The sequence below is a fragment of the Idiotropiscis lumnitzeri genome, chromosome 15 (genome assembly GCF_059441095.1).
Source record: "Idiotropiscis lumnitzeri isolate Australia: NSW breed Sydney's pygmy pipehorse chromosome 15, RoL_Ilum_1.0, whole genome shotgun sequence".
Taxonomy (NCBI): Eukaryota; Metazoa; Chordata; class Actinopteri; order Syngnathiformes; family Syngnathidae; genus Idiotropiscis; species Idiotropiscis lumnitzeri.
The window spans coordinates 10,159,406-10,176,953 of record NC_142405.1 but is presented as its reverse complement, the minus strand read 5'-3'; the positions used below and the strand labels follow the sequence as shown (position 1 = coordinate 10,176,953).

Genomic DNA, 17,548 nt, shown 5'->3' with positions numbered 1-17,548 from the left:
TCATCAAACTGGTTGTTTCTGCGATGCCTCACAGACTGACTGGCACCAACCAAAATGCAGATTCAGATAAGATATTTTTGATTAGGTGGCAAAAGTACTCACGCGATGTACTGAAGTAACGTTTAGATAATAATAATAATAATAATAATAATAATATTCCCTTTATTAGTCCCACAATGGGGAAATTTGAGATTCGAACCCAGGCCTCCTGGGGAGACTGGGTCCTGAACGCGGCGCCTTAGACCACTCGGCCATCCTGGCAGCTGGTGGAAGTAGAAGTACTGATTCAACTCATTTATTTAACTAAAACTGAAAAAGTGAAGACTAATGTACTTAAGTAGAAAAGTAAAAATCAATCTTTACGGTGAGTTTGATATTAAACCTACCGTGATTAAAATGTGTCCAAGAACATATATAAATTTAATATTTTGAGAAAAAGGGGCGGGGGGGGGATTCCATAAATCTAATATATTGTAATCATAGTAACCAAAGTAATTTTTTTTAAAGAGCCAACATCCCAATCAATAAATCGCGACCTCAACTGCCATTGACATATTCATTCTCCACATTTCTTTCTTACATTCTGCCATCATCCACGAAGTTGGAAATAAAAACAAGCACACTGTATTTCAACAAAGGAAAAAAAAAGTAGAGATATCTGTTTTTAAATATAGCAAGTAAAAGCAGACAATCGGCAAAAAAAAAAATAAATTAAAAAAAGTAAATTCCCGGCCTATGTGACATGAAAAAGTATAGGAACAAAAGATTTACTCTGTTAATTCCGACCGTTAAAAGCCAAGCAAGTAAAACATGTAATGTTAGTTAATTCCCTTTCATGCGCTACATTAATGCTACATGCAGTGGCAGTTTCGGATTTGTGCAATTTTGCCGCGGCACAAAGTCCCATTTCTGGCATTTCTGCAACACGAAGATTGTGCTAATTAATGGTTTGATGAAATCTTACATGCAAGAATACTCGTCTGCGTTTTAAAATGTGTGAGGAGTCTTACATGGTCAAATGAAAAAAGCTTTTGTAAAGATATCTGGGGGCAAAATACTGCGGACTGAAGTGTTTGTTTTTTTTTTCCTCCATTTGCTGCAAAACAAGCCTTGTGTTTCATGCTCTGAGGAGCAATCATTTATTTACGGGCATGGACAAAAAAGATGCAGACATAATGAAGATTGTCATTTATTAAGTATGTATATAAAGTATGATTCACATTTATGCAATATACATGCATATGTTTTGAAAATACAAATACTATTGTTGAAAAAAACAGGTCTGTAAAAAGCAATGTGTGGATTCTTGGATTTGACTTTAGAATGCTGAATGGAAAAACAAACTTGACCCTGATTTTTTTTATTTTTTTTTTTTTACAGCAAATCCCCACATCAAATTCAAACCAGATCCACAATAGGGTTATCAATATCAGTATGTTAATGTCATCTTTTAGTTACTAATAGAATGAACCCTCTAGCACCGGAGGCCGTGTCAAACATTTCACTCATCTTCAAACTTATAATCTAGATTCCGTTGTTAGAAGACATAAACCGAAAGTTGGAGAATGACGGTGAATCGGTTTCATCACCCGAGGCAGCAGGCAGGAGCAAAAGTCCCGTGTTCTTGTCAACCGTACACTTATCCATTGCCTGTTTATATGAGATTTTCTCTTTGCTGATGGGGTCGATCAGAACTTTTGGGTAGCGCGACTCATTCTTCAGGTCTTCGGCTGTCTTGCTGTCGATCACATTGGAAGCTTCGGCTTCCAGGAGGGTGATGCGGCCAGCTTTGGTGGGATCGACCAACCCTCCAGTCAGGTATTGCGCTTCAATATACCACCTAGCGTTATCGTCGGGTATGTATCCTTTTAGCGCCGCCTTTCCCACAGAGAGACGCTCTTTGGTCAGAGGGTCCTCAATCCCGGTGAAGGCCTTCTGAGCGTTAAGAAGTTTGTACATGTGACTGTTGTCAATGAGGCCGTGTTCGGCCGCTTTGTGGACGGAGAGTTTGTCCTTCTTGTTGAGATCGACAATTCCGCCGGAGGCCGCCTGCGCTTCCAGGAGCTTTAGCGCTGTGTCAGCATCGATGAGCTTCCGGGTCAAGGCGCTTCTCACGGACATGCGGCTCTCCGTGGATGTGTCAAAAATTCCGGCGATTGGGAATTGCTCATCGCTTAAAGAAAAGAGGTTGTTAACACTGTCGCTGTGGCTGTTCAGACTGGTTCGCGAGGACATCAAGGATGTTGGCATTGAGTTTAAGGGAGAGTTGGGGATAGATTTAATGGGGGATTTGGGGCTTGTCACCGGAGGAAAAAAGGAAGTTGTAACCGGAGAAACAAAAGGACTTCGAGATTCCCCTGCCACAAGAAGAGCAAATTCAGAAATGGGCATTTGGCCATCTTTGTAGCGCATCACATCATACTGGGTCAAGCGGCCGTCTCTCAGGGCGTCTTTGACAGCGTACTGCCTTCCACTCTTACGATCCTGCAGAATTGTTGAATCCCCATCTGGACCAGTGGATGTGATTTCTTCCCAATCGCACTCCAGTTCTGACAGGTGTATGTACTGATTGCGGTCTATTAACCCTTTCACATAGGCGTCATAAGGAACCAGGTTGGTACCAGTGTCGGGATCCAAGATGGTGACCCTTGTAGAAAGGTTGGTCTCTCTCGTGTGAGTTTCAGCCTGATCCTCGGTCCTCATGGCTTCTTTCAGCTCCATAATGAGCGTCTCCATTTGGTGGTGTTTGTCTTTTTCATTCAGGATCTCATTCTCCAGCCGTTGTACTTCAGAGGACGCCTTGAGACTCCTCTGCCTCGCCATCTGGGTTCTCTCGCTCATGAGCTTGGACTGTTGCTGGAAGGTGACGCTAATGTTCTGCCTATGAGTCTCGAGCATTTTCAGCTGTTTGAGGAGGTCTTCCTTCTCCCGATGGAGGCTATTTCTGTTGAAAACCAGAGTTTTCTCCTCTTGGGAAATAACAGATACGGATGTCTCCAGATGGGTAATTTTAACTCTCAAGCTTTGAAGGTTGTCTTCTTTGTCACGCCTCATATTTCTCTCCTGCGCAACAAGATCTCTCAAATGGTCTCTCTCGGCTTCCACTGCCGGTTCTTTCTCCACACGGACAACTTCCCTGTAAACAACCTTTTCTGTTGTCTTTTCTTTTTCCAGAATTTCCAACTTCATTCTCAGGCTGCTGATTTCCCTCTGTAGGCGAACGAGATGGTTTGCCTCTCTTTCCATTTCAACACGTATATCATCCATGATTTTCTCTAGCGTTGGGTCCCTCTCCACTTTCAGGACTTCCTCAATGACAATCTTTTCCTCAACAGGTTTTGGAGAAGTCTCAAACTCATGAATGTGAGCTTTGATCTGCCGCAGCTCGGATTCGATCTGGATCTTCTTCTGGCGTTCATCCATCTGAGCGACAGTGTTCTCTTTTTCGTGAATCAGGGCTCTTAGCTGTCTCACTTCGATCTCAAGCTTCCTACGGGCTTTGACTTCCTCATCTAGGGACTTGTTTAACTTCTCATGCTCTAAAATCTGCTTGGGGTCCCTCTGAAGACGCACCACTTCCTGTACCACTGTCTTCTCCTCGGGCTTCTGGCGCTCAAGGACAATGTATTGGTTCTGAAGGTCAAAGAGAAATTCTTCCACACTGCGACGTTGTTGAGTCTCTTCTCTAAGAGTCCTCCGGAGTCTGTTCACCTCTTTTTCCAGCAAGGGGTCGTTCTCATATTTGATAACCTCTTTGTTCACGAGTTTGGTCTCCACTTTGGCTTTATCAGCTTTCAGCTCATCTCTTTCTTTGCGAAGGTGCATCAGCAGCTCAACAGTGGTGTCATAGTTGACTTTAATACGCGACACTTGGTTGCTGAGCCGCTGTAACTCCCGAATGACCTCGGGACTTTTCTCTTCTTTGATAACGTCCTGGGTCACCTCCTTGTACTCGACTTTGGGTTTCTGAGTACGCAGCGTTGTCAGCGAGGTCATCACCACGTCCGTTTGTTGCTCTATTGCTGTACGTTTTCGGCCACAGTCCTGCAGCGCATTCTTCAGACGTTGCAGCTGGACTTCGGTCTCAGGGTCAACTCGGAAAATCTCATTGATCACCTCTTTGACCTCGAATTTAGGCCGCAGTTTCTCCACTTCGCCGTATCTCAGCTGAAGAGTGGTCAGGTCCTTCAGCAAGATAACATTCTCATCCTTCTCCTCTTCCAATGCCATGCGTAGTTTCTTTGACTCACTTATCAATTCTGGATCTTGTTGTACTTGTTTCACCATCTTAGTGACAATTTTTGGTTCAACGGTGGGAATGATCCGCTCCAGTGTGTTTATCTTACTCCGAATGCTGAAAATAGTGTCATTGATGGTAAGACATTGGGCTTCTTCTGCTGCTATTTCGCTCTTGAATGTGAAAATGGCTTTGATCATCTCGGGATCCTTTTCAAGCCTTACCACATCCTTCTTCACGAGCCTCTCTCTGATTTTGATTTTCTGCTGAGACACGAGAGTAAGCTCCTTTTTCACAAGAATGATCTTCGACTCTTTCGTTTGGATCTCCTGTCGTATCTTCTGCATCTCACTTCGGATCCGTTCCAGTTCTACATCAAGCTGTGGGTCTCTTTCATATTCCGTGACTACTTTTTCTAACAGTTTAGGTTCCACACGAAAGAGCTGCTTTTCCATTTGAAATATTTTCTCATTGAGAATGTCTATATCCGAATGCGTCCTCGACCTCTTATAACTTTCATCTTGAATCCTGCTTTTCAGAGTCTGTAGCTCTGCTTCCACTTTCGGATCACGGTAATACTGCACGACCTCCTTCTCTTCCAACCTCTCCACTCCTCTCCTGCTCTTCAAGGACAAGTACCTCTGTCTGTACGTTTCCAAGTCTTTTTCTGCATGTATGCGACGGGACTTCTCTTCATTCAGTTCTTTCGTGATTGTCTCAGCCTCTTCCATGTCCATCCTCTGGCTCTGTTGTTGCAGCTGCTGACTGACGACTACACTGCTGACTTTGTCTTCATTCTGTTCACATATCAAAGATCAGAGAGAGAGTGCAGAACTGTAATTTAGTTATGACGGAAGCGCATCTAAACTAACGATGACAGAGTTACGGACTGATGATTACAGTTTCGGTTCAGCCTGAAATCATGATAGACTGTCGATGACGAGCGAATTGACGAATGTATATCTCCCGTAGTACGGATACATTATCCCAATATCTTTCATACCCTAGACTAAGAAAATGTCCATGTTCTTGTCATCCAGTCAAAAGCCAAATAAGACCTTAATGATGATATGATTGTTTCTATTTTACCCTGAGAATGATGTTCTTGGCAGTCCCCATCTGGCAGAGAAGCTGCTCATTCTCCGCAGACACCTCAGCGAAACGGTTCAGTAAATCTTTTTCCTGTAGGACAAACACAACTGAGGTTTAAACAACATGAAACATAGAAGGAGTCTCGTTTTAAGATGAAATTAATGCTTGACGTTGATGTACCTTCCTCTGCACGGACTGAGCCATCGTTGAGGTTTGCCGCTTTTTCAGAATGGGCTCGTTGTCGTCGTCATCGTCTTCATCTTCATCATCGTCGCCATATAAAATGCCGCGGTATGTGTTGGATTTAATCTCGTATTCCTGAAAGTACATTTGTTTAAGAAGGACCGTGTGTGTATTACAAGTACGGTAGTAAACGGACGGCACTAATGACAACTTACAATTAAGGTGTTTTGGAGTTCTCTGGAGAGATCCTTGATGCGGCGCACATCACCTGACTTTTTGTGAATGTCCTCCACCACTTTCTAGACACCAAACAATATTGCACGGAAGGTTCACAAATTCACATTTATTTGGTAAAAGGACATTTTCACTCACCTTCTGAGAGTTGTGTTTGGCTGTTATCTCGCCCACGTTATCAGTGGGCCTGATTGTGTTATTTGGTAAATTGACCAAAAAGAAATCCAAAGACTGAGCCGCATTCTGGAAGTCTTGGTTTTTATTGCTGGCTTCCTGTATGAGGGTAGACCTACAGCAACAGAGCAGCAAAGACATGAATTACTAACCGCATTTTTTTAAATGTCATCATGACACACATGCACAATTGCACAATTGCACAATTGCACGAAGCATTGGCATTTACAACACATTGTGGAAACTACGTAATATATCAAACACAATTGCTTCCGCTTGCTTTTTTTCCTCCTAGGAAAATATGATAGTTAGACAAACTGCTGCCATTATAAAAGCTTGTATTGTTCAAGCAAGGTTTTAAGTCAGGGGTGGAAAAACTTTTTTTAATTGGTGGGCCACAATGGGTTCTGAAATTTGACAGAGGGGCCGGACCAGGAGCAGATGGATGGAGTGTTTTGGTAACCTCACCTCGTCGGAGAAAAAAAATACATTTAATTTAAAATTAAAATGAACAAAAACATTACAACAAAATATCTGTCTTTGACACGCCACAGTATTTAGAAAATAAAACATGAACAAGGTTTATTCATTGAATTTTTTTCAAGTTCGGCGGGCCGTATGTGGCCCCCGGGCCGTAGCTTGCCCACGCCTGTTTTAAGTAATAGCGTAACTCTCTTTACCATCATGCAAGTGTTCAAATCAGTTAACCTCAAATGATCTGGCAAAATACTCGCACTGCAATTTAGCATGTATGGCGAAGGCAGTTCCAAGTGACCAGAAACGGACGTACTTCCTTGCGAAAAAAATTACTTTCCTTTGCGTCGTTCATAACTTGTAAATGTTGTATGTCGTTAGTCCGTGTATTGTTCCTGAAAGCTTTAATTGAATTCCGACTTGAATTTGTAACTCTCACCTGTCCTGCAGCTGATTACTGACACTGGTGAAGCGGTTCTTCAGACGTTTCACTTCATTCTCCTGGCGGCGAATGTCAGGGCAGTATTCATGGAAATTCTGCTGCAGGGAGCTGCACGCTTGCTTGGTCAGGTCCAAGTCTCTGCCTAATGTGTTTAACTCATCCTTCTTTGAGGAAACCTCCTGACGAATGTCCTGTTTGATGACATGAACAAATAGCGTTGCAGCTTTAATTCAGTGGGCCTTCAGGAGGGACTTATTCGACTAAATCTACACCACTATTACAATGCAAATATAGAAAGCAGCAATATAAAAAAATAAAAAAAATTAAACAATACAACACCAATGAGCTGGCCGGGTTAGAACTCAGGACAAATATTTGGTTAGTATGGCGGCACATAGAGGAGGATATCGGATTTGGTCAAAACAAATGCAAATGCAAATGACTGCCCACCACTAATAAGAACTAAAAGGTAAAGAGGTAAAGTCAAACTTTTCCGCACCTGCAGCTGACGGTTGCGACTCATCAGGGCATTTTTTTTATTGGGAATAACGCCATCTTTTGCGAGCTGCTGCTCGAACCCGGAGACCACACCTTCTACCTTCTGCATCTGCCTCTCCAAGAACATAGCGGCGGAAGTTCTGCGTGAAAAGGAGCAGAGGAACAACCAGTGACGAAAATGTTTCTTGTGCGAAATGGAGAGCAGCGGCTTCACACTGCTCCTCTTACTTTTTGTCATAAAGATCAATAAGACTGTAGATGTCGTCCATTTTGGAGTTGGCAGCAGTGAGTTTGAGCGGCAACATTGAGGCATTGGGTCCAAGTGGTTTCTTGGCCAGAACGGGGTCCATTTCTCTCTGGGTGGCAGCCTTCTCCGACTCCAGACTCCTCGCCGTCAGGGATGAGTTCTAGAGTGCAAGCATACAACGTGTATATGTAAATTATAAAAGCATGGGTGGGCAAACTTGTATGCGCAAGGTCCACATTAGATTTCTCCTTTATTTGAAAATAAAATGCCGGATTATTGCTGATGTAGTAATGCGTGTCAAACTGATTTCGTTTCCCCTCAGAGGCCAGTCATGCCTGTCATATAAGTTTATAATCACCTCAGGGCCGAAAGGTTTTGAAAAATTATTTAATTGCGATTTCCACCATACCGCTCCAGAATATTATGATTGGGATTTAATATGCGATATATTTTTCCCAATATTTTCCTTTCATGTACTTTTCAACAATCACAATTAATAATTAATTTGTAATTCAAGAAACAGCATTAGATTTATGATGCATCTATTTTAGGGTCAGATTTTATGCCTAAGTGAAATGAAGAAGTCCAAATGAAAATGAACACGAACCGAGCAGTCGTCGTGTCGTCAGCAACAACAACAGTCCAATAGGTGAAGGTTGCAAATGTTGAACTCTAACCTTGAGATCCTGCAGCCTGTTTTCCAGGTCTAGCGCCGGGTTGCGGTTGTCCAGAGGGGCCCTGAATCGTTTCTGGATGTCCAGTTTGCACAGATCCAAATTGTGGTTAAGCTCGTCTATTTGTCCGGCGAGCAGGGCAGCCTTGGAGTCTTCTGGAGCGCTTTGTACGGAAACTGGAGTGCGACGATGACAGCAAATTGACAGGAAATAAAAGGTCATTCTGCAGGCGGCGGTAAGAAAATCTTCCCTTCTCACCTGCACGTTGAGGGCGAACCACCTCGCCGGTGGGGTTCTTCAGTGAGCTCATTTTAGCTGATCTCTCGCTCTTCAAGTTTAACAGAGTTTTCTCGAACCTGAACAGAAAAAGACATTTTCCTCAATAATGGGCTTGGTGATCCTGAAGAAGAAAATCTCAAGTTACAGAGCGTCAACATGTACCTGTTTACTTTCTCCAGAGCTTCAATGTCAGGTGGTGGCACCATGAAACACGCCCCGGGGAGCCTTTTGGCTTTCTTGCCGCCATCCTGCATCTCCCATTTCTCATTATCATAAATGGACTTTAATGTTAGCTCATCACCACGCCTCACGGCTCCCTAAAGTAAGCACATACGATATGGGGATTAACAGGAAATTTGTCCGGACAAACCAGGAAGTTTACAGTTAAGATACATATCGTGGCGTTATCTCATTTTTATCATCATTGTAAAAAAAAAGCTCACGTTTTCATCATTCCAGTCACAAAGAGCTACGACTTTGGTGGGTTTGGTGGGATTGCTTCGCCGTAGCTTCAGAGGCGCGATGTTGCGACTGAGCTCTCTGAGAGCCGCCAGGCGCTGCTCGTTCCTCTTTACCGCTGGCTCATCTCCCTGGAGGGAAGAAATGACACATCACAACAATAGTTGAAATGCCACTCAAACATCGGCATGCTTCTTCAGACATTCTCGCAAAGCTCAAGATCGTGACATTAAAATCTGGCACTCGGACAAAAAAAGAAAAGCATCCGTTCTGGTTTTGACGACGGAGATAATCCAAAGGAAAGCAGCTTCTTAAAACAGACCTCTGCAAACACATGGGACTGAACAAATATTGTAGGTCAACACGGGCCGAGACTTGGAAGAACCTGATTAGGACTCCTAACTTGCCCTTCTGTCACTTTTACGCAAGCGGACTTTATTAAACGTATTCTTCCGATTATTGTGACGAGCCACCGTGTAGTCCTTCTACAGTCAGCTAAGATGGACACACATACTGACTAAATCAGTTGTTATTGTCATCATTATTACGAGTGGTATTTGTATTAGTAAGTAAAATGAATCAGTAAATCAGTAAAAATTATTATCATTACTGTCATTGTTGATATTATAATTAGCAGTACTATTATCTGGTGAAATTACTTTTTATTTCTTTGCTCTAAAATATTTTATTATTTTTATTATTATTATTAATAATAATAATAACGTCATTATTATTGCCATAAACATCAATATTCTATTTCATTCATCTAAAAATAAAAAGTTCTTATTTTTATTATTGTTGTATCATTATAATAAAACGTTTTGTCATCAAAATCAAATCTAAAAAAAAAAATACTTGCATGTCTGATTTAAAAAATTGTTGAACAGTGTTCTCTTATTGCTACTTGGTTCATGATGACGTTGATTGTAGCAGAAGCCAGAGCACCTGAAGTTCCAAAAGGGCCTCCGAGTTGCTCTTGCCATCCAATAACCTTGGGTCCAGATTGGAAGTGAGTCTGTCCAGGGACTCAGATAAGGTCTCAGCGTCCAGCTGGAACTGCAACAAACATTTGCTGGTTCACAAGAAGTCATGCGAACGTAACAAGTCACAGAAAGGTGACTTACCTTCTTGTAGTCTTCAACGTTGTCCAGGTGGATTTCCTGCGCCAGACACAGGTTGAGGAACGACTGCCAGCCGCTCTGCATGGCATCTTTATGTGCCTGTCAACATTGACAGACATTTGTGTGAAGACTTGTGGAGGAGTAAGATTAACTTAGACTCGGTGTCAAGGAGCGGATGTTGACCATTATCGCTGGGTCGCCAGGATGTTGCATGTTTGACAGACGATCTCCTTCCTCCAGGAGCTGGTTGACCTCACCCTCATGTGACAGCAGCCCATTGCTTTTGAATTTCTGCATGCAAACAAAGAGCAAACAGATATGGAAAGAAGATGTCACGTCGTGCGCATAGCCAGCGGCAGCATCTAATTCATCACTGGTTGTACGTGTTTGCAGCAGAGCCCCCCGAGGCAAACTGACAAACAAAAGAGAGATATTTTTCGTGTGCACAGGCATGAACGTGAGGGAAAATGCTTGATTGTGCAAAGGCACTCTGCGATTGGCTGCCGGGCAACCGGGTCGACCTCTCATTTAGTCAAACCCGACCACTATTCTTACTCCTAACCGGACACGGGTTTTACTGAGCTACATTTACTGTATTTCATTTATTTAAGTATCGCCACACATAGGCAACATTTTCAAAGTGACTAATTGAAGAGGAACATGTTTAACTGACTGATCTATCCCAGTGGTGACCAAATAAGGGATAAATACTATAGAAAATGGACATCGGAAGAAAAAAAAACAGCTGTGGTCCCCAACCAGCGGGCCGTGGGCTGGTACCGGGCCGCGGGCCACTTTGAATCGGTCCGCACAGATGAAAACAAAATGTGCAGTTGACATTTACATTACGTTAATATTAAACGCACAAGCTAGCGAATGAGTAACAATATCACGTACGAAGCCCGCTCGTCACGTAGAGCTGTTCAAGCCAAGCACATAAAATACAAGACAAATTCATGACTCAGTCAGACCTGTTGGGTTCAATTCATACTATATAAAAACATTTACATAGTCCAAAGGAGCAGGGAAGAAAAGCAATCCGTAAAGCATGCACAGCATTGAAGATAACGAAATAAGTTTGCCGTTTTCGACTGATTAAACAGATGTCAGCATTGTTGATAAATGGAGGTAAATCCACCTGTCAAAGTTTAATTCTATCCTGTAGCCTATAATTAATTATCTGTGCCAGCTGGCACGCACCGCACACACATTACATTTCTACACTCATTCCTTAACGTCTTTGTTTAATCTACAAAGAGGACAGCACACAATTCCCACTTCCATAACAGTTTCAGGAGCATGACCGAGAGCCTATTGTGAGACTTCACGAGTGTAAACAAAGAAAGTTAATTTAAGATGATTTATTGTGGCCGAACTCGCCATAGTTTATGCAAGTTGGACAAAAAGTCGTTCCAAAGTGATTTCATTGGGCGATATTTAAATTTTCATATATTTTTGTCTGTCATCCTTCCGCTATTAAAACAAGAAATCAGAAATGACAAGTTTCTCAGTAGTTGAGCTTTTTTTTTTTATTTTCTGATGGCAAAATGTCCCAATACTTTTTTTCCCATACGATGTATATTTACGCCACGTCCTGAAAAAAAAACAACCCAAGACTGACCTCATACTCCATGCGGACGCTGGGCGGGTCAACCATGCGATCACTCCAGTCTCTCAGCAGGATTCTTTCCTTCTGCTGAGACAGGTAGTCCAGCTCTTTTCTGCAGCTTTGCATGTACTCGTACAGAGAGGCCAGGTGCTTGCGCCTGTTTTTGGAACTCTCCTGCAAAGATGGTGGACAAAACATCAGAGGAAAAAATCCCTCGCACACGAACGCAGCGTGGACAAATGGAGACCGTTGGATTGAATGACACAACTCACCAACAATTTATCGTACTTCTCTTTAAGTGTGGCATATTGGCCCTGTTGGAAGACGAAGGCAAAGGAGTCAACGGTACAGTCGCAAAGCTTTCGCATGTTTTCTGTTACAACCTTATTCCAAAATGGATTCCATTAATTTTTTTTTCTTTCAACATTCCACACACAAACCCCAACAATGGCAACGTGATTAAATGTTGCAAATGTATTCGAGATAATAATCGAAGAAATCCCGTGCACAAACAGTACTTAATCTTGCATGAATGAGAAAGTGACCTATTAACACAAATGGATAAACATATTACGCTTTGCTTTTGTTAGCAGTTCAACCTAAAGAATGCTATTCCAGTTAACACACCTGTTATGTAAATTGGAGATTAAATACTGATCCACCTTTTACGTTTGTAGACGTGTGTCTGGGGGTGGAGCGCTGTAATATATATATATATATATATATATATATATATATATATATATATATATATATATATATATATATATATATATATATATATATATATATTTTTTTTTTTTTTTTTTTTTTTTTTGGAGGGGGGGGATATTTTTTATTTATTTATTTATTTATTTTTTTTTGCAAAATTGTAAAAACGGTTCAATGTGACCAGCAACATAACAGGAGTGTTACAACTTTTTTTTTTTTTTTTTTTTTTTTCGGAGGGGGGGGATATTTTTTATTTATTTATTTATTTATTTATTTTTTTTGCAAAATTGTAAAAACGGTTCAATGTGACCAGCAACATAACAGGAGTGTTACAACTTTGTTACTGAGAACATCCGAACATAAATGCTCTAAGTCTACCTGTGAAGAGGTTGTGCTCGGCGTCAGCTGCTCGCTGTAGGCCTCAATCTCTTTATGCAGGATGTTGTGAGCTGCAATCTGTTTTTCGACGTCAGAAAGACTGCGACCGTATCCTTCGGTGTCTAGACGTCTCTGGAACGTGGCAATGCACAGAGAGGAAATGTGACTTGTTCACAAAGTCGACGGCAGTCGTCGGTATGGGCTTCAAGGTTCTTCGACAGACCTGTTTGTCATCCAGCGCCGGACCCCAGTCTATCCTCGCCTTGGGTACCAAGTCTTGCACCTGGTCGTACAGTTCCCTGTAGGTGGCACAGTCCTTCACCCAGCGGTCGTGAAGGTTCTTCACACTGAGAATCAGAATCGGTGGAAATGTGTAACATTGGTTGATTGTTTCTGTATTAGCCTCAGATCAAAAGGATTACTCTGAATAACGGAATGGAAGACTTAGGACAAAACTACTTATGACATTCTTATTCCCATTCTTCTTTTAACCACTGTGTAATGACACATGAAAATATTCCTGAAAACATATTGAAGAAAAAAAAAACATTTGAATATCCAAATCTGCTGGTGCCGAACTGCGAGTATGCAGGGGGGCCAACTGTGAAGTCAAAATTTGCCAGCTTAAAAAGGAAACAAATAAAAGCTACAAGAAATTGTTTCCTCACTAGTGACGAGGTGGGTGGAGAGCGGAAGGGAATGTGGAAGTGATGGTTTATCTTGATGTGACGGTATGCGAGGTGTGCCCCTGCTCGACATGTATGTCAACACGTTCCAAAGAAACATTTGCGACGCCAGTCAACTCACTCGCGCTCGATCTCGTTGGCCTGCGGGTGCTGCAGACGCTTGGCCTTGTCCACGTCCATGAAAAGATCCTTCAGCAGGCCCTCGGCCTCTGCCAGTTTGTCTGCGTTGACCTTCTGGTGCATCAGAGTCTGTTTTTTTTCCTCACGCTTGGCGTCCTGCACGGCAGCGAGCTTTAATCTCACAAATTGTTTTTTGCAAAGCTCTGTGTGATCGAGCCTTTCATACCACAGCCAGCAACTCCTCTGCGCCCAGGATGTCCGTCTCCACCCGGTCTGCATTCTTCTGCATGCGGGCAATGACCAGAGCCAGGTCGGTGGCCTGGCTCCTGTGGAGAACACAACAAACCAACATGACGTTCAAAACCATATTGACAGGCGGCGGTAACAAAGTACTAACACTACTTTATTGTGTACTTGATTTCTCTGGTACTGGACAGACATCTTGGTGGATGGCGAAATGGCAAAAAGAGCTCCGCGAGGGAGTTAGTCACGGTTGAAGGGTTGAAAAAAATGGAAGAAGCAGGAACGTGACCCAGGGAGCATTCATGATGATGACCGAACATGTTTCCATGGCCACATTTGATGTTGTCTGCTCTAAGAATGGTTTGTAGCACATGCATTGTGTCTTATGACAGCTTAAAAATCACAAGTTTCTGGCATTCAAAACAGTAGACAGAAGTGACAAAATAAATAAATAAATAAATGAATATATAAATAAATGAATAAATAAATAAACTAAAATAAAATAAAATAAAATAAAATAAAATAAAATAAAATAAAATAAAATAAAATAAAATAAAATAAAATAAAATAAAATAAAATAAAATAAAATAAAATAAAATAAAATAAAATAAAATAAAATAAAATAAAATAAAATAAAGAAAAGTTAAGTGCTATATAAAAATATGAATAAAAAATAGTGAAGTAAAAATAAAAACATAATGTGCTCAAATTTATTTCAATAAATCCCCTGTAAATGTTTTAAAGGTAAAAACTGCAGTGCGCAATTAACATGTGAGCAATTATTTAAAAATTTGTGCTGGAAGGTATGAATTATAGTATATGACAGCATCAGGATAAACCAGTCTGTTTGGTTAGATATTTTGAGGTCCTTAAGAAACAAAGAGCAAACAATTTTTACAAACAAAATTGCCCACTGATGTTAACCTACCTGGCCACTTCTCGAGCGACACACAAACCGAATGACGTGCAATAAAAGCTGCTTCTATAAAGTTAATAAAGTTCGACACTGTCACAAAGGTATGAATTGGACCAGATGTGTATTATTGAATATAGAAATACATTGCTGTTTGTTATGCACAGGTTGATTATGCCTTTACGGAATGTTTCGAAATGACATGTCATCAGACTATGGAGCTAATGTTCACCCTAGCAAAGAATATTTATCAGCATGTCACTAGCAAAGTGGTGACCTGTTGTTGCTCTCGGTGTGTTTGCTCTGTCGTTCCCTCACCTCGGTTTTATGAAAAGCAACTAGTGACACACCCGCAGCAGGACACAGGAGGGGTATGCAATTGCCGCCCCCGTCGCTTAAGACACCTGCCGGAATGTTGTCCGACTGAAATGTACATGAATGGCAGCATTCATGTGCAGCAATGTGGAGAGATACAGAACCGGTCAAAGCATACGCAAGGCGAGCACCTGCTTGCTAATAATAGTTGTATTGAGGAAGGTTGACTTTTTTGTTGTTTTTTTTTTTTTTTTGCTATTTGTCGTGAGCTAAAATTGTAATTACTTTCAAACTTCAGGTGTGCTTGAGGCTGAAGAAAAAAAAGGGAGAGCCTTTTGAAAAGTCAAGCACACACATACAAAATGAAAACACTCACAAGAAGCATGGAGAAGTCGCTCACACTGAACTAATCATGTGGTTAATGGCCAGTCAGCTCTCCTTAGTTCACTTCCTAGACAACGCCCCCTTAACCACGTACACGCAATACTTCAGTGTAGTAATAAGGCGACAGAAAACCAGTTTTATTTCTTTACTGGGCTGGAACTGATTAATGGCATTTCACTGAAGAAAAATGATTTGCTGTACAGATGATTGAAGTTAACAGCTTGGTCACAGTGACTTAAACTTGTAAGTCAAGGTGCCACGATTCAGTATTCGACTTAGTGCTTAATCACTTGGAGTGTTATTTAACTCAACCTCGGGCTGCTCTCATTTGTTTAAAAGACCAATAATCAATACAACTTGCAGAACTCGAGGGCCTCGTAGAGGCCTGGGCCAGCTCTGGTGAGACACGACGGCTCGTAGTGGCTTACCTCCTGTGGTGCGTTCCCTTTTTATTGCTCCTCAAGCCGTTATCTGTGCTGCAAAAGTCCAACATGTGCACAAGTGTGCATGCAGCCCTTTAAACATTACCACAATATTGTCGATGAAAATAAATGGACTGTTAATAATCTTCCATTAGAGACCCCCCCCCCCCCGGACACTGCCTGGGCCCCTTGTCACTATTTTATTGGGTTGCATGGAACGCCCATTTACACAAGCAGGACCTCTGACATCCACCCAGGAGCTGGGTGACAGGTCAAACTGAAAAAGTGGAGATAATCGGCATGTTCAGTCGCAAGAAAAAAGCTTGTTGCACAATGACAACCCAGCACAATTATTGCTATGAAGGTGAGAGAAGCAAATATTTTGACAGCAAAAATGACGGCCTCGCAACTAAGGGTGGCGTGTTTTATTTATTTATTTATTTATATTATTTATTTATTTATTTATATATATATATATATATATATATATATATATATATATATACATATATATATATATATATATATATATATATATATATATATATAGTTTTCCTTCTTAATCATGTCTCTTTAAATGCTGCTTAATTTATTTATTTTGAACAATTAAATATTAAGAATAACATTTTTAGATATATTTCACAACTTTAATTTACATTATTAAATAATTGTGTTGTTGACTAACTTATTAATCAATTATTTGTAAATAAAATGTACAAAAATTATTATTGGTACAGTATACATACTACATATTTTATGGCCATATATATTTTTACTTTTTTTAAAAAAAATTATTTAATGACCTGGCCCATCTGTCCATTTAAAAAAAATGTAAAGTGGCCCTTGCACACAAAAATGTGCACACCCCTCGTATAAGTCAGTGAAGTTATGTCATGATGCCCCACCACTTAAAACAACTGTTTTGTTGCCATGACATCGACAACACACAATTACACTTATAAATAGCATGTGAGATTGTTCATTTGTAAAACACAGTGACTACTGTATATTGTAGTTTGCAGCTATGCATAATTAACTTGGAAGAGCAGATGCATGCACTGGAAAACGTGACAGGTTAGACCAGTGAGAGTAGAATGAGACACCTGACACACACGCACGCACACGCACACACACAGTTCCACACATACACGTTTAAACACTTGGAGGCCCAACTCACTTGCTGATCTTCACAGGGCCGCTTTCCTGATTCTTCGACATGACGGGAAGCTGTTCAGGCCCGCTTGTGTAACCGGAGTACGAGTGTGTCTCGGCGCGCTCCTCCTTCCTCCCTTCCTTCCTTCTTCTCACTCTGTCCGTGTCTCTGGCGGAGTCTTCCCTCAGTTAAGGTGCGTCTCTCGGCTCCGCCCAGGCCAGCAGGTGTGTTGCCAATAAAAAGCAGTCAGCAACGAGGGGCAGACCGGGCAGACCTGTTCCACGCTCCTCAAGATGACATATATGCTAATTCACACATCGGGATTTTTTTTTTCCTTTTCATGTCATAAGGTTCTGAGCTGCCTGTCACTGAAGAAACAAGTCACAAAGGTGCGGACTTCCCTTTCGAAAACACAGGGAAGGGGTTTCCATTGGGCCACAAAAGTATAGTCATATTATATTAAGATGTTTGTCGCAATCTATCGTCATCGTTTCGACCGG

At 41.4% G+C, this 17,548-nt stretch overlaps 1 protein-coding gene across 1 annotated transcript; it reads right to left on the bottom strand.

The window, feature by feature from the left end:
• Positions 1 to 1,173: 1,173 nt before the first annotated feature.
• Positions 1,174 to 17,232, bottom strand: LOC148322809 (envoplakin-like). The gene is made up of 22 exons (XM_088316461.1): positions 17,073 to 17,232; positions 13,845 to 13,944; positions 13,620 to 13,774; positions 13,036 to 13,159; positions 12,813 to 12,944; positions 11,996 to 12,037; positions 11,736 to 11,897; positions 10,298 to 10,405; positions 10,118 to 10,213; positions 9,939 to 10,049; positions 8,978 to 9,124; positions 8,697 to 8,851; positions 8,514 to 8,611; positions 8,259 to 8,431; positions 7,563 to 7,741; positions 7,336 to 7,474; positions 6,834 to 7,027; positions 5,885 to 6,035; positions 5,728 to 5,811; positions 5,510 to 5,647; positions 5,327 to 5,419; positions 1,174 to 5,034 (listed from the first exon to the last, which is right to left on the bottom strand). Exons 1-22 carry the CDS (start codon positions 17,111 to 17,113, stop codon positions 1,525 to 1,527), a joined length of 6,132 nt encoding a protein of 2,043 aa, XP_088172587.1. The 5' UTR covers positions 17,114 to 17,232; the 3' UTR covers positions 1,174 to 1,524.
• Between the last annotated feature and the right edge of the window lie 316 nt (positions 17,233 to 17,548).